General features: G+C 41.5%; 4 protein-coding genes across 5 annotated transcripts in view; 3 read left to right on the top strand and 1 right to left on the bottom strand.

Annotated features, from left to right (window-relative positions):
- Positions 1–367, top strand: part of fibina (fin bud initiation factor a) — a 6,965-nt gene extending 6,598 nt beyond the window's left edge. Inside the window, exon 3 of the mRNA XM_086027288.1 lies at positions 1–367. This exon is cut by the window's left edge and continues 1,504 nt beyond it. The gene's annotated coding sequence lies outside the window, so the exon portion shown is untranslated.
- A 3,976-nt stretch (positions 368–4,343) lies between these two features.
- On the bottom strand, positions 4,344–8,222 carry tmem276a (transmembrane protein 276a). The gene is made up of 4 exons (XM_086027285.1): positions 7,621–8,222; positions 7,222–7,335; positions 6,934–7,071; positions 4,344–5,104 (listed from the first exon to the last, which is right to left on the bottom strand). Exons 1-4 carry the CDS (start codon positions 8,015–8,017, stop codon positions 4,857–4,859), a joined length of 897 nt encoding a protein of 298 aa, XP_085883411.1. The 5' UTR covers positions 8,018–8,222; the 3' UTR covers positions 4,344–4,856.
- Positions 8,223–8,628: 406 nt separating this feature from the next.
- Positions 8,629–13,960, top strand: spi1a (Spi-1 proto-oncogene a). Of its 2 annotated transcripts, XM_086027286.1 has the most exons (5): positions 8,629–9,797; positions 10,254–10,347; positions 10,411–10,580; positions 12,729–12,894; positions 13,283–13,960. In XM_086027286.1, exons 1-5 carry the CDS (start codon positions 9,774–9,776, stop codon positions 13,591–13,593), a joined length of 765 nt encoding a protein of 254 aa, XP_085883412.1. In that variant the 5' UTR covers positions 8,629–9,773; the 3' UTR covers positions 13,594–13,960. The 2 variants fall into 2 exon arrangements, with proteins under 2 accessions (XP_085883412.1, XP_085883413.1); XM_086027287.1 differs by lacking the exon at positions 10,254–10,347.
- A 200-nt stretch (positions 13,961–14,160) lies between these two features.
- On the top strand, positions 14,161–21,499 carry LOC147148827 (protein regulator of cytokinesis 1-like). The gene is made up of 15 exons (XM_086027279.1): positions 14,161–14,286; positions 15,057–15,086; positions 16,020–16,152; positions 16,240–16,362; positions 17,250–17,483; positions 17,558–17,728; positions 17,804–17,953; positions 18,042–18,189; positions 19,072–19,208; positions 19,720–19,815; positions 19,971–20,117; positions 20,219–20,329; positions 20,415–20,519; positions 20,604–20,762; positions 21,085–21,499. The coding sequence occupies exons 1-15, from the start codon at positions 14,204–14,206 to the stop codon at positions 21,160–21,162; spliced, it is 1,905 nt and encodes a 634-aa protein (XP_085883405.1). The 5' UTR covers positions 14,161–14,203; the 3' UTR covers positions 21,163–21,499.
- Positions 21,500–21,501: the final 2 nt, after the last annotated feature.

Consider the following 21,501-nt stretch of genomic DNA (forward strand, 5'->3'; position numbering starts at 1 on the left):
AATTCCAAAAGCACAAATGTCTTCCTCTGTGGCGGTGTTACGCAGTATTTTATTCCCAATATAGGGTGTTAGGAAAGTAATCTGCACCTATGTTGACTATACCTTGTGTATTCTATATCGAAATATATGCAATGAAGTGTATATTGTAGATACAGATCTACCTCCTGTATTCTATATTGAAATACATCTTTTTTAATAATATAAACTCACGGTGACTTTCCAAACACCCTGAATTTCCTGGGAAACGTTGCCTTCCTGTGCTGAAACGCATCACATGCCAACTAACGGCTGTAATTGGTCGTATATTTTCTGTCTCTGTATGTTCCTGTCCGCAACAAGCACATAGCAATAAATGTGCCTAAGATGATGCCTGTGCATGTTTTTTGGGGCCAGATGTGCTGCCCGCCAATGGGCTCAACTGGGTGTGATTTCCTCTTGTCTGGTTTCCCCTCACACTCCAGCTTCCCCTCTGGGACCCCCTTTTCAAAACAGCTCCGTTTAATACGGCAGCGCAGCAATGTAGGCAAGGAGCACTGTCCGAAGAAGCAGAAGCTCAGCGTACGCGGAAACCTTATATGTCAAGGTTTCGGAAATTTCGGGGGGCAGCCGATGGCTCTGCTTTAACTAGATTTCCGGGGGAAAAAAAATCCACTGTGTATGTTAAACCTATAGAGGCTCACAAAAGCACTCGGCAAGACGGGTTTTCTGGGGGGGGGGCGTCATTAATTCTTCCGACAGAAGCATACATTTTTGTGGCGTGGTTGTGGATGGTTTGGAGCGAGGAGGCCTGCTGTTAAAAGAATGCATTCTCCTCACTGACATATTGAAAGGACAAACAAAGGCAGGTCAGGAATGCGATTCTGGTTCGGAGCTGACCTGAAACACCGAGCCCACTCAGACAAGTACACAACACTGACATGCTAGCTGAAACTATACAATTGGGAAACACCAATGAACTTGGAACTCTTCACGCTACCGAGGACAATTTTATTCTTCCGACTTTTTAGAAGCGGTTTTTGGGAGAGAGCCCTTTATCGGTGCATAAAACAAAGTCTATACATTCTCAAAATCGCTGGGTCAAAAGCAGAGGTGGGTAGAAACTAGTAGCCACAAATTGTACTCAAAGTAAGAATGCTGTCATTTTAATATAATAGGACTCAAGTAAAAGTAAAAAGTAGGCCTCCACTTGAGTAAGAGTAAGTATTCATTGAAAAAAACTACTCAAGTACTGAGTAACTTCAGATTTTCCTTTTTTTCCAATATTCTTTGACCTAGACATTTAAAATATCAACAATACATGCATAGTTTCTAATTGAATAAATCTTTGCTTTATTCTCTCTTATTTTCATTTCCGGTCAGTGTCAATAGTTTTGTCATTGTGGGATCTATTTTTCAAGACATCTGCATGTAGTGTGCGACTAGCGTGGCCACATTTATAGGGAATGAAAGGAGCCGCTTTGATTGCCCTTTTATCGAAGAGGCGGTGACCACTCCCACAACGGCGCAACCCTCCCTCTCACAGATCCGCCGGTCCGTGCTTCCTCGCGAAATTAGCAAGATCAGGTCTTACGCACTCCAACAACTTACGACCACCAGTGGGTCTGCATGCAAGTGCTCCTATCTCCAACTTTTACCGTATGTTTCTGTTCCTGCTTAAATACAGTGCCTGGTGAGGATAAACACTATCTTGAACAGGATAATTGTGCACTATAGGGTGATTAGATTAGATTAATCTGATGACTTGCTCTGATTCAAACGTATAAAAGTGCTTCAACGAGGCTATTTTTAAAGGTGTTTGTTCACCACCACGGTCATTTGCCAGCTGCAGTTAGTAAGCCCTTTGTGCTTTTATGTGAAGGGAGCCAATAAAATTAGTAGCTCAAACTAGCAAGGTGTAAATGAAGTGATTAGACAGCAGACAAAATGTACGACGTGATAATGATCTGTCTGATGATGATTTGCATCTGAGGAGAGTTTGGTTAAAAGGTAAGAACAATGAAACAGTGATGAGAATCATCACTTCATTTAGAACGGGAACGCTTGGTATCATTCAATAATACCAATATTTAATACAATACAAAATATTTGGGTATTATTAAATAATGATATACAAAACAATACTGGGGCGGCACGGTGGCCGACTGGTTAGCACGTCCGCCTCACAGTTCAGAGGTCGTGGGTTCGATCCCGGCTCCGGCCTCCCTGTGTGGAGTTTGCATGTTCTCCCCGTGCCTGCGTGGGTTTCCTCCGGGTACTCCGGTTTCCTCCCACATTCCAAAAACATGCATGGTAAGTTGATTGGACTGTCTAAATTGCCCCTAGGTGTGATTGTGAGTGCGGATGTTTGTCTCTGTGTGCCCTGCGATTGGCTGGCAACCAATTCAGGGTGTCCCCTGCCTACTGCCCAAAGACAGCTGGGTTAGGCTCCAGCACGCCCGCGACCCTTGTGAGGATAAGCGGTATGGATAATGAATGAATGAAAAAACAATACTGTTAAGGAGTTTGGATAAATCGTTTTTGCAGAAATATACTTTTGGCTTTCATCCATCCATTTAGTCCTCGATTTTCTATTCCCTAATTGGGGCCACGGGTGAACTGGAACCAAGACTTAAGATGTATAGGAAAGAAAATTATTGTGACTTGCAGTGTGACCCCTGACGGGAAAGTTGCTGCTGCTTGTTCTAGAAAATGTTGGTAACAATAAAATTAGTAATGTTTTTAACCACGTCTAAACTGTTAGCCTGGTAATCCAATTCTTGGTAACTTTAACTCATCAATATAGTTTGTTTTTACGCCTTGTTGGATCAGAATCTTGACCCAACATGCTGGTTCGAACCCCTAATCCATTGTGCTGGGTATTAATAGCCCAGCACTGGCTGGGTGGGTCCCTTTTGAACACAGCGATGGGTTAGCTATTTCGCCCAACTTTGATTACTTTTGACCCAGCAGTTTTAAGATTGTAGAATTACTTCTAAGCATGGTGTTTTGCGCCACCAAAATCCCTGAGGCTTTTTGAGGCCACATGTGATTTGGCCCTTATAGTTCTTATGATGCCTTGGATTTACTGCGACGAATTTTGCTGCCAACAGTTGTACCGTAATCTCAGAACAACACACAACAGAGAAAGTAGATCATTCCAACATATGATTTATATTGTAATCTTATTACAGCATGAGTGCACTCTTATTAATGTAAATATGGTTTCAATGTACACAAGGAGTCTGTTCCGTGGTTGCAGCTGCAAATAATCACTTAAAGATTTTAAATCTGCTTTAAGTGCATAGTTGTAAAGAGGAGAATGTTGGGGGCAAAGAAACCTCAGGAAATGAGCAAAGTCAGCATTTGGATTTAATGTCACTTAGTTTTAACCTCCGGTAAACATTGTGGGCAAGTCGTTACAGTTTTGTAACCAGTGTGAACCTCGGCAGTTATATACAACAAGTGTAAACGTGTACTGCCGTCTCATTGTCTGGTATGTGTTGCTCTGTTCCATGTTTTGAATAGACAATCGCCAATTGGTTTTAAAACAAGTGAAGGGAAGCAGAGGAACATTGCTTTACTTTACTACCTCCTCCGAGTGAGGTTATTTACCCCAGTTTCTGTTGTTTTCGTTGAATACAGAAGAGCTAGCTTCTTAAAGAAAATTTAAAGCGGAAGTCAACCCAAACATTTTTTTTTTCAAGAATACGTTCCCAGCAGGCCCACTAGTTGAAATTCTTCTCATTCCGATTAATTTTGCGTTTGTGGAATATAAATTAAGCAGCAAAATGCACTCATTTTTAGTCATCTCTGTGGGCGGCCATTTTGTCTTCTGTCGACTGAAAATGACATCATAACTGCTCACAACGACCAATCACGGCTGACCTGTTCTCTAAATCTGAGCCGTGATTAGCTAAAAACGAGTGCATTTTGCTGCTTAACGTATATTCCACAAACGCAAAACTGATCAGAATGAGAAGAATTTCAACTAGTGGCCCTGCTGGGAACATATTCTTGAAAAAAAAATGTTTGGGTTGACTTCCGCTTTCAAAAAACAAAAGCCATTGAACTTTGTCATTTCTAAAAACTACTTTTAGTAGAGGCATTTGTTGCAACGATTAATTGATAGTTTTGTCACAAAAGGCACAGACACAATAATTTCATAACAAATGGATTAAGGACAATGATGCTGTTTTCTTCTAAGAGTCACCATGGAATACACTCACTGGACAGCCACAATAATAAACAAACATATTGTCAGAGAATACATATTGAAAGTGAGCATCATTATTATCTTTGCGGAATATTTGATCCATTTCAATAAGTTGTGCTGGCGTGTGCGTCAGTATGTGCTCCACACAGAATGTTTTGCATGGCTGTTTTATTTTTGAAAAATATTCCGATGGGGTAGACGACCTCAAGAACAACAAAAGCACTTCAGTCGAACACAGTTTGGACTTAATATGCCATATTTTCCTCTTGAATAAACACAAATGCATCTGCATACATACGGTTCAAAAGGTACATGTACATAACTTGTGTTGAATGATACATAATGATACACAGTTGCCCTTTCATGTGACAGTACACATCCATATGTTTTCATATTTAATACAGTTTCCAGGTTGTGCTATTTTCTTTCTTTAGTCAAATGGGGGTAGGAGGGGATGGGGCTGTCAACAAATGTGCTGAACTACACTTCTGTCCTCTTGGAGAGCAAGCAACAACACCGATCGGCTCAATCATGAGAGGGGTCATCTTCGGTCCAATGTCCACCCTCCCCTCGTGTTCTTGTGCTTTCTTTGTGCCACTCCGCGCGCCGAAGAATTCCCGCAAACAGTCCTTGATGCAGGTCACCGCGCTGTCCGTCGGGCCCGTCACACGCAGCCGTTCTCCTGCCGCGGCTTGTGGGCCACGGGGGTGTGTGGCGGGTAGAGGGAGGGGGCGAGCGTGCACAGGAACCCGGCCAGCAGAGTCAGTCCCAGTCCGCCCCATGCGCAGAACATGGACCAGCCGTAGCCGTGGCTGATGTCCTCCGGTATTCCATACATGTAGCGGGGGTAACGCGACAGTTCAAAGTTGATTCCCGCCACACATGTGCAGAGAGATATGATGCAGCATGTTCCTGTCCAGCAGGAAGTGAAACACATGAGAGACTTTTAAAGAGTTTCCACTGTAAAATGAATTATGAATGATGCATTCAGGAACTCACATGACATATTCGTCACAAGCCCTCGAAAGCAACACAACAATAAAACACTCATAACACTTTCTTTACAATATCTTATTCATATAATGTTACTTGAAAATTAGCTTGTGATAACTTTCATATTAAGTTTAAAGTTTTAGACAAATAGGCGCAAATAGGCTGCTTGCTAGCTTCAAGCTAAAGTTAGCTGTTGTGCTAACGTCGTTTTAGGAGCCAATGTGTGTTAGCTACTGTGAGGGTTGTGAACATGCAGAGATTTGGGGCTGGTGAGTGTCTACTTTAAACAAACATGAAGATCAGAGAGCTGTCAGGGAGAAAAGTAAACCATGTTGAAGGTGAGAGAAGAGGGAAACTCGATCGGAGATATTGCACAAACATTGAGCATAGCCAATACAACAATTTGGAATGTTCTGAAGAAGAAAGAAACTATTGGTGAACTGAGCAACAAATATCAAACAGATTGGCCACGGGTGTCAACTGCAGTTGACGACAGAAACATTGCGAGAGCTGTGAAGGAACACCCATAGACAGCAGTCAGTAACATCGCTGGAAACCTCCACAGCGCAGGGGTGGAGGTATCAAAATCCACTGTTTGAAGAAGACTTTGTGTGAAGAAATATACAGGCCATACTACAATATGCAAACCACTCATCAGCAAAAATATTTGGACGGCCAGATTGGATTTTGCAAAGTACAGAGATGAGCCACAAAGGTAGAGCAAGGTTTTGTGGATTGATGAGACCAAGGTGAACCACTATCAAAGTGATGGAAAGGCCAAAATATAGAAAAAGAAAGAATTTGCTTATGATCCAAAACACACAAGCTCAACTGTTATTAAGCATGCTGGAAGTAATGCCATGGCTTGGGCATGCATGGCTACTTCTGGAATGGGCTCATTATTTTTTATTGATGTAACTCATGATGGTAGCAGCAAAATTAATTCTGAAGTCTACATTTTGTCTGGCAAATTACAGAAAATGCATCCAAACTAATCAGGAGAAGCTTCATCATGCAACAAGAAAATGACCCAAAACGAACTGCCACCACACAAAAGACTTCATCAGGGGGGAAAAGTGGAAGATCTTAGCCTGGCCAAGTCAATCACCGGACCCTAACCCAATAGGATAATCATTTTACCTCCTGAAGAGGAGACTGAAGGGAGAAACCCCCAGAAACAAACAAGAACTGGAAGAGGCTGCAGTAAAGGCCTGGAAAAGAAGTTAAAATGAAGAAAGCAACAATCTGGTGAAGTTGATGGGTTGCAGGCTTGATGAAGTTATTGCAAGGGTTACGCCACCAAATATTAAATGTTATTCACTTTAAATATATTATATAATTTCTGTTCCAATACGCTTCAAAAGTGAGTAGCTTCAATCAAAAGGTGCTCTGTCCTGAGTTGTTTAACATATCTAGATCATGTAAATACTATAAAATAAACGCTTGACTTCGGATGGATATATATATATATATATATATATATATATATATATATATATATATATATATATATATATATACTGATACTGATTACACACTGCATGTGTGCTAATAGTGATTGGCATGTGTGTGGTTCGAATCTTGCCCTGTTGAGTTATTTTCATCCCTAAAAAGGCTTAAACATTCAGCTATCGGGGCCCATAAACGCTTTGTCTGACACTGTTGTTGTTTCTGTGGGGAGGCTAGTGTGTGGATGGATCCCTTTGAGGTTAATGCCCTCATGTGGTGATTTAGCGAACTGCGCTTACCTCCCATGAGGAAGAGCAGCCCAGCAACATACTGCATGAGGTCATGTGCCTTCCAACAGCCCAGCACGCCAATGGTCCAGCCGAACAGGATGATGGATATGGCCATGCCGATGAAACTCACCGTCATCCTCTGGAGATCTGCAGAAGAAGAAGTTTGAGCAGTGCAGTTGTTGTTGTTGTTGTTGTTGTTGTTGTTGTTGTTGTTTTGTCGCTGCTGCTGCTGCTGCTGCTGCTGCTGCTGCTGCTGCTGCAGGCGGTTTAACTTCCAGCACAAAACAAAAGACTCACGTAGCGCATGCCACTCATCCTGCCTGATCGTCTTGGTCAGGTTGATTGGCACGTTTCTGGGCAATGCCGATGAAGAGTAGTAGTACTTTATTGGCGTGCAACGTGCAACCAATCCTGTGGAAGCAAACGGCACAACGAGAGAGGGGGTGTCACGTAAACCTCTGACATGATACGAAGAGGATGCTCCCCCCGCCCTACCCCCCAAAAAACCTTTCATCACCCTCCCAATGCATCCATCCACCCACCCACACCAAGATGGAGCAGTGTATTGTTAAGCACGCCAAGGTTTCTGTTACTACAGTTTTTGTGTGTGTAGATCTGCCATTTATATTTGAATGCGCAAGACGTTTATACGCATTTGACACACGCACGTACACAAATATTACCACGGCAGCAAACCTTTAAAGATTAAATCCTCCGTCTCCAAGTCAAATCCCATCCGGTGACACTTCCTCCACAGTCCGGTGACGGTGGAGTTGAAATGCCGATTGCACAGCGACTCCATCGCGGAAGCTGGAGGCGCAAGGTGCCGCCGAGCCCGCAGCCTCGGCATCCTCAGCAGCCTCGCCTCCGACTCGGCGCTCGCCTTGGGCAGCATGCGCAGCGGGAGGTTGTTGTTGGAGATGTAGATGTAGCCCGGGTCGGTCCTCTTGTTCGAATAATTCTTGCATCGCTCTCGGTGCCTCCTGGCGTCCGTCTCGTACCAGTTGTCGGTGCCGATGGCCACAGCGATCAGGCCGAGGGCGCACAAGGCTAGGACGAGACCCGCCGCGGTTAAAGTCCTCATCGCAGCCATGTTCTTTCCATGCGGGTGCCGTGATGAGAAATCCCCTCCGCGAGACAGGGGGACCCCCTCAGGGAGTCATGATCAGGTTGGCAGCGAGCATCGCCGCACTGAGGATGGAGATGCTGAGGCCTGGATGCCGATGTTTTGGTTGTCTGTTTCTTCCAGTCAGCTCTATCTAACCCGGATACTGGATTGGTACCTACAAAAACACACAACTCCACTAGGTGGCGACAAAAACAAGATGTTGATACTGTCACAAACAGACGGCGGCACAGCGGGTCAGTGTTTCCTTTATTGAGCCAAAGCCATGGAACGAATTCAAAAGACAAAAAAAAAAAATCACAAAAATAGCCTTTTTAGTTCATCACAAAGACGCACAGGTAATTTCCCAATGAGTGGAAGGAAGAGCGTTTAATTCACCTGCCCGCCACTATACCCTTGTCGGTAGCATAGCTGAACAGAGATTCACAAAATAAATGAGAACTTCTGGACCACTTTGGTGAAATTGAATTGGATGATAATGGCACTTTAATATGTCAAGACACATGTTGGGAAGGGATTAGACACTTGATGGCACATTTGTGCTCATAGGCTACATTTATTTATTTTTCTTTTTTTTAATGGACAGACCGGTCAGATAATTCACAGAATATGTTAAAATGTGTATTTCAAATTTGCACAATGTTTCATTTGTCATGATCTGTTTTTTTGTTGTTTAGATTACATTTAGTTTTGTTTCATGTTGTGACTTTTTTCCTCATCTGCCTTTTTCATGTCTTGGTTATGATACTCATGAGGTTTATTTTTTCCACCTGTTCTCATCAGCCTGTTCCCTTGTGTTAACCTATCAGCTTACTCCAACCATGTGCGTCATGTCCAGGGATTCCTTGTTGTCTCGTCAGTTTCCAGACCGGAAGAAACAACTCAAAATAGATTCAAACACCGCACAAAGATGTTGATTCTCCAGTGCCTAAAGCCATCACTCCCCATCAACCAGTTGCAATTTCCATATTTAGGTCTGGAGTGGGTTTTCAACCAATCTCCCTGATCCCCATAGTCGCTTTTTGTAGATTCAATAACAGACTGAGCATGTGCCTCCAACAGATCAGTCAAAGTCTGATCCAAGCAAAGAGAATAAGTCAAAGCTAACTCCATCTTTTCCTGAGCCAAAACGGCACGTGAATACTTTCAGTGTCATGCGTACAAAAGCTGCACCGAGTAATGGTACAGAATAAACGGATAGATTTCAATATGGCCACAGATGCAGACATTAAAGTAAAAGTGAAGATGTGCCCCTTCATTGAATGTGTTGATATAATGGAAAATATAACCAACGCAAACTCTTCAGTGAGTTTCATTCTCATGTTCAAAACTTCCTCAACTTAAACCATAATTCCAAACTAAAAGAGGAACAAACCTAATTCCAACCTTTGCTTTTAGTTTCATTGTCTGGCAGTACACCAATCATACATCCCATATAGCACGTTGATGGTATCGACAGAAGAGGTGTATTATATAGTCAAATATGAATCAATGATGAACTGGACATATGTAAATACTTGAGATATTTTTGCTAAATTAGCTGTCAGGGAAGTAGAGGTGGACATTTGAATTAGACAATTGGCTGTTGGGACTGTGGGCATGTGAGGTCACTCTCAGTTCCTGTTTGTCTGCACAAGTCACTGTGTGCTTGTCACATTGTAACCAAGGCAGTAGAAGACAAAGTTGTCATTTATGATCTGCTTCAATAATCGAATATTACACAATGGAAGGCTTTGTCATACCACCTGTAAGTGTTTTTCTTCTTTTATCATTTTCTGTCCACCCACTTACAGAAAACAGCTATTTCACCCTTTCCTTGCGGTTGTAACGCACAAGGACTTGTTAGGTCTTGGTTTTGTTTTGTTTTTTGGGTGGATTTGAGAATTTTATATTATACAATATATACCATATTAATGAATGGTTCTGTTCTTTTTAGGCTTTAGAGCGACAGCTTTGTGCGACTTAACATTGTTGTGCAATACATTTCTTTTGTTTTGCTTTTTTTTGATGACACTTTTCATGTTTTCGCAATGGACGTAAATGTCACATTATACAAGTAAAACTACTGTATGTAACGCGTGTAGTGTAAGTGGAGCTCACCAAATGGTGGACGCATACTGTATGTTTGGTCATTATTGTAGTAATAAAACTAGAAATCTAATGAAGATTTTTTCGACAAATTGCATACTTCCTCTCACCAAAGGCCTCTGAGGAAATTATTCAAAGTGAGCCAGAGAGTTATAGAGCGCCGGCGGAGTTGTACCCTTACCTCACTAACGTGGGGGACGTTTACGAAGGTAAGACGATGATTTGATACGATCGCTGCATGGCCCCGAGCCAAAACGTGTGCTGACTCTCAGACTACAGATGGAATTACCATTCGGAGCATATCCAGCATGCAGACTTTGACCATTTTCCATCGAGTCATTTAACAGAGCTTCAGTGTGTGGTTCCTCCACAAATTCAACCGTACCGCTACAGCGCTGATGGTCATCTTCACATGGAGCCACCTCTCTCGGTGCTGCCACAAGTGAGGCCTTTTTTTTATTGTCATTAAAGAGTGAGTCGACGCAAGCATTTTTTTTTTCAAGAATATGTATATGTATAATATATACATATATATTCCCAGAAGTCCCACTCGTTGAAGCAGGGCATTCTGATAAATATTGCGTTTGTGGAATAAGTGTTAATCCACTCGTTTTTAGCCATCTCAGGGCCATTATGGGAAGACGCCATTTTGTCTTCTGTCGACTGAAAATGACATCGCAACTGCTCACAACGACCAATCAGGGCTCAGATTCAGAAAACAGGTACGCCGTGATTGGTCGTTGTGAGCAGTTGTGAAGTCATTTTCAGTTGACAAAATGGCCACCCCCAGAGATGGCTAAAAACGAGTGCATTTTGCTGTTTAACTTATATTCCACAAACACAATATTAATCAGAATGCCGTGTTTCAACTAGTGGGACCTCTGGGAACATATTCTTGAAAAAAAATTGTTTGGGTTAACTTCCGCTTTAAACAGTACGTGCCATTGTTCTTTTTTTCTGATCCAAGATTAGCATGGATGTGAGCTGGAGAATTTAATTTTTCATGGTAAATATTTGAAATGATATCAAATTTGACACCATGCTTCACCAAGATTAAATGGTGTTGGCCAAAAGGTTTTGCAATTCAGCACAATATTGTCCATCTACCCAATACAGTTTCTCACCCTTTATTGAGCAAAGACGTGCATTTTACATTAGAAAAATGACACAATACACCACCAAACACTTTGTTAAAAAGTTGACTTTCAGGAGGCCGTTACTTATTCTGTTGTATGAATGGCATCGGGTGGAAACAAAGGTTTATTTCTGCCATCAAGTTAATTATTCTGCTTGTCACTATTTTGGCATGGATAGATGAAGATACACAAAGATATATTTGTATTTAATGAATAAAACACTTCTGACAAATTATGTCAAATTGGATCCTTTCTCCCAGCACACTAGTGTGCACACTGAGTCACCTCTTTAGTGTCATGCTCCAAATTTCGGTACATTTCGGCCATTTGCGTGTACAATCACTGGAATTAGCCCCAAAATTCTGTTCAGTTTGGGTCCTTGAGCCATTTTCGTGCATCCTGTCGTGATATGCATATCCACTGTATTTCATGCTGATTTTGGGCTATTTTATTTTTACTGAGTAAATTTTAGTGGGATATGTTAAGGACCCCTCAAATACATACATTTTCACTAGGACACACACTTGGTAAAATGTTGGAGTTTTCAGGCATGCTGAGCCTCCCGAAAAGATGATCCAATAAATACAGGGCCCAATTAATCAACTGGGCAATTTAATCAGCTGATCTTACCACTTGTAAAATCGGTCACAATCAGCCATTTTTTTTTTTTTTTTTTAATGAAACCAGTGTTACGTGTGTACAACTGCTGTGTAAATGGTTAGAGTACATAAAGGTAAAAACAATATGCGAACATCGTCAAGTTGGCCAATTAATTGGGTTGATGTTTGAAGGGCCCTAGTTTTAGGCTAAGCGTTAAGGCAACAAAAAATAAGTTGTTGTATGAATTATATATTTTTCAAATTAATTTGCCAATTAATCGGTTATCTGGATTATGTTCTGTCAAATACCAGAATCGGCATCAGCCTGAAAAAATAAAAATAAAAGAATCAATTTTGGTCTGGCCCTAATAAAAACACTGATTCCAAGCGGGCCATCGCACCGCCTGGTGTGAGAGTAAAATAATAATAATAAAATATTAACATTAGCTTCGTTGAAGATGTGATTCATGCAGTGTGGGTGAGTGTAGCTGATGACAGACCACTGCGTCAACATGATATAGCTGCTATTTTTACTCTCGGATTCATTTGCCCTATGAAATCTTTATAAGATGAAAGAGCTCATGCAAGGCTTTGCTACCAAAAAAAAAAAAAAAAAAAGTTTGCCTAAAGGAAAAAAAATTCTCACAGGTAATGCCGATGGAGTGAAATATTTTCCAGGAATGAGAGCTAGCCTGATGAACGTACAAAATTGTGTTAATCGTTTCAAACTGACATTTAAACGGACAAAATGAGATGTCATTCACTTACATCCTCTTTTTGCATGACTAAACAAACTCACAACCGGTCTATGCTTCTGTGTATGAACCCACAACATGTTTATGTTTTGTCTAAAAGATTCCAAATTACACCTCGTCACTGTACTATCAGTACCAAAGTCCAGTCTCGTCCGTCCAGTACTATTCAGAAGAGGAACAACGAGGTGTCAGTCCCCCACTTGAGGTATCAGAAGGCGAGGATACATCTGAATTCCACAACCTGCCCTCCATCAAGAAAGAAACAAGTAAGTAAGGATCATAGTCTTCAATGTTTGAGCCGACTTGTTAAAGCGGAAAGTCAAGTCAAAAATTTTCACCGGCTCGCCCGTTGTCTGATTTTGGTCACGTGATGTTGACAATGCGAGCTCATGGGCATTTCGAATGACGTCGATTTCAGTCGCCAGCAGGGGGTGGTACTGCACAAAATGTCAGCCTCTTTGGATGGATCAAATCAGTTGGATTATTCTGTTGAATTCTTATTCTAAAAATACAATATTAATCACAATATTGTGTTTAGACTAGTGGGGAACATACTACTGGGTTGTTGTTGTTTTTTACTTGACTTCCGCTTTAAGCAAAAAAAGTACAAAAAAAAAATCCTAAATGCGTGTCATATCAATCAATCTACTGTAGATGCCAAGAGGAAAATCCGCTTGTACCAGTTTCTCTTGGACTTGCTGAGAAGCGGCGACATGAGTGATTCCATCTGGTGGGTGGACCAGGATAAGGGCATCTTCCAGTTCTCCACTAAACACAAAGAAGCCCTGGCCAGTCATTGGGGAGTCCAAAAAGGAAATCGCAAAAAAATGACCTACCAAAAAATGGCTCGTGCTTTGAGGAACTATGGTAAAACTGGCGAGATTCAAAAGGTGAAAAAGAAGCTGACCTACCAGTTCAGTGAAGAAGTTCTGAGAAACTTCTATTCACAACAGTACTCAAACTAATGAAGAAATGTGTCTATTTTATACTATCAATACGGTATTGTGCAGTTTGCAATTGCATTACTATTTATTTACCTCCGGTGAGATATTAGCTATATTCCCTAAACAGAGATGGGAAATCCAGGTCCAGAAAGTAACCCTGCTACCGTTTGGTGCTTCTACTCAACCAGCAGGTAAACGAGCTCAGTTGATTAGAAGCACCTGTAGCTCAAGACAAACTGTAGCAGGGTTTTTACTTTATGGACCTGTATTTCCCAACTCTGTTCCCAAATTGTTTCATTTTATCAATTAACGCCAGGGGGATAATGTTATTGTAAATACATATGTTTTGTTGACCCAATCAATAAAGTTATCAAATCCATACATCAAAGAGATCATGTGGTGGATTGGGGTTGCTTGCAAAGAAAGTTTGAATGAAGACTTCTTTGAAAACAATATAACTTCAAAATGGACTACAGTCATTATGATACTGTATATCCACCCATTCATGTTCTTCAGCATTTGTCCTCATGGAGGTCACGGTTAAGATGGAGTTTATCCCAGCTGGCCCTCGACTGGTCGTCAGCCAATCGCAGGCCACATATCAGCAAACAAACTGAAAGGAAACTCATCAATGTGCATCGTAGTCAAAAGTGTAAACAATGACCTCTACATTGCAGAGAAGCAACCCTTACACAAATGCATAGCACAACATAGGTGAGCAGTTCATTTCACTTCATTTCAGTGTACCTCAAAAGACGCTGTCACAACATCAGGACTGTGAGGCAAGTGTGCTATGGCTAAGCAATAGGACTAGACCCATCACCAGAGCCCAGCTTTAAGGGGAGAACATGAATGAGGTGGGGAGATAATTATTATTAATACCCTCACGACAACACTTACTTTGCTCCATTTATTAGACAACATTTACAATGCATAACTTAAGTTGCCTTCTTGAGTATGTCGACGCCGCAGCCAATGTGGCAAGGTGAAGCTAATTCTCAACATGCCTCGTTCATTTGCTCCTTGGAGATGTATCATCAAGCAAGAATTAGTTTATCAATACCGAATCATTGCTAATTTACTTGATTTGATTATGTTATTCTAACTATACACATCCAGTATGACAAATCGCTTCGACCAGGCCACCAGGTTTAACGGGTGTCTGCTGCACACTGAAAAAAAAGGGAAGGGAAATCATTATTTAGCCTTTGTTTTACACTAAAAGACTTGAAATACACGACGCGTTGGGCGGAAGTTTTGCAACTGACGTCATTGCTCTGAGCCAATCAGAGTGTGTGCGTTCTGTCGTGGCAAATTTCAAACACCAACTGTAGTCGACAAACGAACTGGTCACCGAAAGGAGACGGTAGCACTAGCCAGTAACCACGTTTACGAAAATCGTTGCGGTTTGACACGAAATTACACGGAAGGTGTTTTTTGTTTGTTGGTTTTTAAAAATTTTTTTTTTTTTTTTTTTTTTTTAGAATAGTCTGCGTCGGCAACATGAGAGTGAGGTATGTATCTTATCTGTCATCAGTCAAAGTGTTTTCGTACACCTTTTTATTCTATTGGGTAGCCTTAACCTTAATAGAATGTCGCCAATGGGCCTTTGTGAACGCTGTTACGGTTCGTATTAATCGTCGTGAGTTTGAATCTGTCTCGTCTCGGAATTCGAATTTGCTACAGCTAGTCCACTAATCGGTGTTCCCTGTGTATTAGTGCGGTGTATCACAACTTTACTGGGCCAAAGCACATTTTCGACATTCGAAAAATCTAACGGCACACCAAACGGCAAAAGTGTCACATAAAAAAATGTGACACTTTTGCCTGGTGTCACAGGCAATGTTCGAGGGTGTCATAAATTAACAAAAATATTCACCAAAAATCAGTTAATTAGCATTTTGTCATTCTGATTGCTGTAATAGATGACAAAGGGAGGCATCAAACTACTCCACCTCAAATGTTGTTTATTTAGGTCATTTTGGATAAGTTGAAGCCAATTCAAGGATGTGTATGATGCTAAATTGACACAAATATTCACCAAAAATCAAGTAAAACACTTTTTGTCATTCTGATTGCTGTAGTAGATGGCAAAGGGAGGAATCTAACTACTATATCTCAATATTTCATCATATAGGTCATTTTGGAGAAGTTGGAGTCAATTCAAGGACCAATGTCAAACTATATTGACAAAAATATTCACCAAAAATTAGTTAATTGACATTTTCTCATTCTGATTGCTGTAGTAGATGGCAAAGGGAGGCCTCTAACTACTCCACCTCAAATTTTCATCATATAGGTCATTTTGGAGAAGTTGGAACAATATCAAGGACCAATATCAAACTGTATTGCGCATACGTTTAAACTAAAACTTTAAAACTAAATGGTGAATAAAAGCAACTTACTGTTTAAATGAGAAACGCTTGGTTTTCCTGCTTGTCCTGCAGTGAAGTCCATGCTGCGGAGTCTGTTGCCTACCTCAACAGAGCTCTGGTCAAGTTGCGAGATATATGGGAAGAAATGGGAATTTTAGAGGATCAACGCCTACAGAGGACTGATGTGGTTCACAAGCACATCAAAGTAAGATCACTGCAACAAGTAGATGAACAGTTTCTCTCAGTGACTGACTGACTGTCCGATATGTCTGGATTTACACGTGCACTGCAGGGTTTGCTGGACTTAATGATCGTCGAGGAAGAGGAGCTGAAAAAGCGTGTCATGAAAAACATTGAATCCTACCGCAAAGAACTTCATCTACTGTGTACTGAACTTCAGATGCGCCCCTTTGAGGTACATTTTTGGAAATGTGTGCATGCAGCCTACAAAATAGATGAGTTCGAATTAGGCTTGACGATATGGATTTTACGCTTCCAATATTTGGCAGAAAAGAATTACGATAACTAAATTATTAGTTGGTTGAGTAATTAAAGATAAATTTAATCTAATTTATTGTTTGGTCTCCTAACTTTTTCAACAACAAAAATACTTGTATACTTACTGGCAGAACATTTGATTATTTTTACAGTACTTTGTCCTTGAGTATTTTACTTTACAACAGAGAGGATTTTTTGTGTACAAAAACATGGTAAAAAGCATGAACTGATACATTAATTTTTAGATGGAGGATATAGTGCATAAGCAACATGAAAGAAGTTACTGGCTAAATATGATGCCCTTTAATGTTAAATCACATTTCTTCTACTCCATTTATTTTGCCATGAAGCGATCTCTTCAAAATAAAAAGCAGAGACGCCTTTCCTTACATGTCAAAACATGCCATCTCTGACATGTTTGCATTTGAATTGTACAATGTGCAGAGACTAAATGGATGATAATGCATGAATATAAGCCTTATTTAACACGTTATTTATACTTAGAGACCTTGCTACACGTGATGAAATGGGGGGTCCAGAGTCACACAAGTGCTAAATTTTACCCCAAATTTAATCCTAATTCCCCTTCCGGTTGTTGTCATACTCTGGATTTGAGAACATGCTGTGAATTTTGATGGAGCATAGCCAGAGCTCCATCTAGTGGGCACATGGCAACATGACATCATTCTGAATTACTCCAACACTCGACGCTAGCATACTTTTTCATGAGAAAATAAGAATATATCGGTTTCAACAGCCGGTCGGTCAGTTGTACTCATTTTCTGTTTATGTGTGTGTGTGGAGGAGGAGGACGGCTGCACCATGCTTCAGGTGGAGAAGAACAGCCGTACACGTCTGGAGCTGATGAAGGAGCAGAAGAGCGAGAGAATAGACAACCTCAACAGTCTTGTTGCCAAAGACCGCGAACTATGCGACATCATGTGCACCACCCCCTTCAGCATCGACCGCGAGTCAGTCCCATCCCTGAAGCAACTGGATGACTACCGTACCCATGTTGATGCCCTCACCAAGGAAAAAGTATCAGTATTTTTTTTTTTCTATTCATGATTAGCTCGCTTTGAGGGAAAAAAAAAACGGGTTTTTGTTTTCAGGAGCATCGTCACAAAGAATTTGTGAGCATAAAGAAAGACATAATCACATGCATGGATGATTTGGAGCATCAGGCCGAGACCGCTTTTGAAAAGGATGTGATGTATGAGGATGAGGAGGCCTTCTGTCTCTCCACGGACAACATCGACGCACTTAAACAACTCCTATGCCAGGTGACTTAGCTGTGTTGCGGTGGACCTCGATAAAGTGTATGATGTCATAACACCGGTGACTGTGACCTGTACCAGTTGCGGGAGCGCAAAGCAGAGAAAGAGGTGCTGTGCGCAGCGCTCCGCACTAAGACTCGGGAACTGTGGGACAGGCTGAAGATCCCCCTGGAGGAGAGGGAGAGCTTGTCCGAGCACATGATCAAGTCCAAGAATAGTAACATTAAGGCAGTAAGAAATGTTATTCACCATTTAAAAAAGATAAAAGTCACACACCGCAACAGTTCTATGTATTAATGCTTGTATTCATTGGCTCTAGCTCCAGGCTGAGGTCGAGCGTCTCGAACTGCTCAAGCTCCAGAATATGAAAATTGTCATTGAGGCCATCAGACATGATATCTCGTTTTACTGGGGATCGTGCTTCTACAGCCAAGAACAGCGCCAGGCTTTTCTTCCTTATCATGACGGTAACTAGATTTGCTTTTTCCAACTTGTTCCGCCCCCTTAAAGCGGAAGTCAACCCAAACACATTTTTTTTTCTCCAGAATATGTTCCCAGCAGGCCCACTAGATGAAACACGGCATTCTGATTAATTTTGCGTTTGTGGAATATGAGTTAAGCAACAAAATCCACCCCTTTTTAGCCATCTCATGGGGCGGCCATTTTGTCACTTCTGTCGACTGAAAATGACATCACAACTGCTCAGGATACGACCAATCACGGCTCAGAAAACAGGTAAATCGTGATTGGTCGTTACCCGAGGCCTGAGCAGTTGTGAGGTCATTTTCAGTCGACAGAAGTGACAAAATGGCCGCCCTCAGAGACTGCTAAAAACGAGTGGATTAACTCTTATTCCACAAACGCAATGTTCATCAGAATGCCTTGTTTGAACCTTGAGAGTTGCTTGCTTGTGCTAACTGTAATAACGTGACCTCTTTGTATGACGAGCTGAGCCAGTGAGTTCAGACTTGTGGCACCATTTTGTTGCATTGTGGCGTTTCAGAAAGAGCATATGAACAGCAAATACTGGAGGCAAGGTTCCCCAAAATAATCTGGAATAGATGAAAGCGTAAGTGAGGGCAAAACATCGTAGAGTTATTAGTGAAATGTTTTGCGTTTTAATTGTGGCTGTCGTGTATCATATTGAGCTAGCTGTCTCTAATATTTTGAACCAGTCCTGAAGCTTAATATGGGCACCAAAGTATTACAAGCACCTTCTAGTGTGACGCAGTGCAACCACAAATTGTAAAATGGCAGTGTCGATCAAAAGAGAGAGGTCTCATTCCTTTGTGTGCCTAATAAAGTGTCCAGTGAGTGGAGCGGTGGTCAGTGTGTGTTTGTGTATGCAGACGACTTCACCGAGGAGCTTCTCACCCTGCACGAAGCAGAAGTCAAAACTTTGAAGAGCTACTTTGAGGACCATAAGGAACTGTTTGAAGGCGTCATAAAATGGCAGGAGAACTGGAGGGTGTATTTGGAACTGGATGTGAGTACATTGCATAGTTGGAACTTAACGCCGAAGTCAACCCAAACATATTTTTTTCAAGAATATGTTCCCAGCAGGCCCACTAGTTGAAACACGGCATTCTGATTAATTTTGCGTTTGTGGAATATGAATTAAGAAGCAAAATCCACCCCTATTTAGCCATCTCAGTGGGCGGCCATTTTGTCACTTCTGTCGACTGAAAATGACATCACAACAACCAATCACGGCTGACCTGTTTTGTGAATCTGAGCCATTATTGGTCGTTGTGAGCAGTTGTGATGTCATTTTCAGTCGACAGAAGACAAAATGGCCGCCCCCAGAGATGGCTAACAACGAGTGGATTAACACTTATTCCACAAACGCAATATTAATCAGAATGCCTGTTTCAACTAGTGGGCTTGCATAGAACATATTCTTGGAAAAAATACGTTTGGGTTGACTTCCACTTTAAGTACTGTCAACATATTTTGGGTGATGTTGGTGATGGTGTGGACGTCATTTCTCATCTCAGAGGAAAGCTAATGATACATCGAGGTTTAACAACAGAGGTGGGAACCTTCTAAAGGAGGAGAAGCAGCGAACTGACCTGCAGAAAAGTTTGCCCAAGGTACTGTGGAAAAAAATTTTGGCCAAAAACAAAAAGTTTGGCCAAAAACAAAAAGGCTATTATTGGCTAATTAATCAGTCAGGCCCTAGTTGTGACTATCCGGTGGTGCACATGTTCAACAGCATCAAGTATTTCTGACTATTTTCTGTCGGCAGCTTGAAAAGACTCTGAAGGCTCAAATAGATTCTTGGGAGGACGAGCAAGGTAAGGAGTTCTTTGTCAATGGGCAGAAGTTTCTGGATTATGTGCAGCAGCAGTGGGAGCAGCACCGCATTGAGAAGGAGAACGAGAAAATGGAGCGAGTATGTGACAGCTTCCACCAAACGTTTTCTCAACTCTTCATTGGGATGCATTGATGGTTGTTGTTTTTTTTTTTTCTTCTCTTTTTTTTTCCCCCATTAAGCAACTGAAGAAGAGCAAACAAACTCAGGAAGACATGTTGTACGGAACTGCTGTGAGGACGCCATCCAAACGGCGCATCATTGGAAGCCTTACACCATCCAAACAAAGAAAGGTCATTTTGTCTGAACTAATTCTGGCATAAGTGGTGGAATGGAACCCCCCCCTCCAAAAAAATGTTGCTTTTGTGTGTTCTGCAGATGGGAATGTCAACCATCTCCATGCCTAACAGCTTCCTCACTTCAGGCTTTGGGGGAACCATGTGCCAGCCTTCCAGCCTGAAGCCACCTCTGTCTGCCAGTAAGGTACAGTTGGTCGCGGTTTGCCATCACGGGACACAAAATGTGTTTTGTTTTTCTATACCTAAGTCCTTTCAACTTAACTTGTAGGCTCTTGGCCTGCGAACCCCCGGGCACGCAAAGACCACCCGTGCACTTGAGCGCAACAAGGAAAACCTTAACCGAAACACTCCATGTGGCACACCCAGGTCTCAAGATACTCAAGATTGCACCTTTAACGCTATTGCTGGCTCCTATTCGGAATTTGCGGTAAATGCAGTTTAACACGTTGCTATTGCATATAACCGAGACACCATTTCCTTCAAGCTTTGATTCAAAGTACTGCTGAATTGTCAAAATAACACTCAACAAGCAAACTAGTTATTAATTGTCAGTGGTTGTTTTCATACCTTCTCCTTGTGGTTGAGGTTTGAATATTACTTCCACTGAATCCCAAAGTTCTAAAAACGCAACTCGTTTCCGTCAACTTATTCTGAATAGGACATCATGGTGTTGTAACAAAAACATTTTTTACGCATGAAGCGGTCCTCTGTACAGCGAACTTAATGAACTTTTGCTCTTTTTGTCTCAGAGGGACCTGTCAAAGGCTTCTAAATCGAATGTGAAATCTGGATTGCTCAACTCCACGTCTTCCAGCGCTGCTGTTTGAGTCGCAAGCTTTTCTAATGCTAAATTTTTCCCCAAAAATGTTAAAGGCTTTACAAATGTGTGAGTGTTTGGTTATCCATTTTTACTCAGGCTTATTTCATTGTCACTTCTGGGGTGGTCTTTTTGTAGTAAATCCGTGTGCATACATTGGCTTTTTATTGTCTTTGTATTTTTTTTTTCAGAACTCTTATTTCCTTTTTCTGTCATTTCTCCACTTTTTTTTTTTTTAGTGCTTCACCCACATTTTTTTTTTTTTTTTATCTGGCTGGAATGACAGCTACTTACTTCCGAAACGCAATGCTTTTCGAATCCGTCTGTAAATAAACGTTTGAACAAAACA

This window comes from Filicampus tigris, chromosome 4 (genome assembly GCF_054856515.1).
Source record: "Filicampus tigris isolate MCC_2025a chromosome 4, RoL_Ftig_1.0, whole genome shotgun sequence".
In the NCBI taxonomy this organism is placed as follows: Eukaryota; Metazoa; Chordata; class Actinopteri; order Syngnathiformes; family Syngnathidae; genus Filicampus; species Filicampus tigris.

Excerpts from the sequence above, each read along its gene's own strand:
- tmem276a (XM_086027285.1), bottom strand. The coding sequence starts at position 8,017 with ATGGCTGCGATGAGGACTTTAACCGCGGCGGGTCTCGTCCTAGCCTTG. Across the intron at positions 7,336-7,620 it reads GGAGGATTTAATCTTTAAAG|GATTGGTTGCACGTTGCACG; the intron begins GTTTGCTGCCGT and ends TTGCTTCCACAG. Across the intron at positions 7,072-7,221 it reads GGATGAGTGGCATGCGCTAC|ATCTCCAGAGGATGACGGTG; the intron begins GTGAGTCTTTTG and ends CTTCTTCTGCAG.
- spi1a (XM_086027286.1), top strand. The coding sequence starts at position 9,774 with ATGGAAGGCTTTGTCATACCACCT. Across the intron at positions 9,798-10,253 it reads AAGGCTTTGTCATACCACCT|GCCTCTGAGGAAATTATTCA; the intron begins GTAAGTGTTTTT and ends CTCTCACCAAAG. Across the intron at positions 12,895-13,282 it reads CTCCATCAAGAAAGAAACAA|ATGCCAAGAGGAAAATCCGC; the intron begins GTAAGTAAGGAT and ends AATCTACTGTAG.
- LOC147148827 (XM_086027279.1), top strand. The coding sequence starts at position 14,204 with ATGTGCATCGTAGTCAAAAGTGTAAACAATGACCTCTACATTGCAGAG. Across the intron at positions 17,729-17,803 it reads TTAAACAACTCCTATGCCAG|TTGCGGGAGCGCAAAGCAGA; the intron begins GTGACTTAGCTG and ends GACCTGTACCAG. Across the intron at positions 20,763-21,084 it reads GCTCCTATTCGGAATTTGCG|AGGGACCTGTCAAAGGCTTC; the intron begins GTAAATGCAGTT and ends TTTTTGTCTCAG.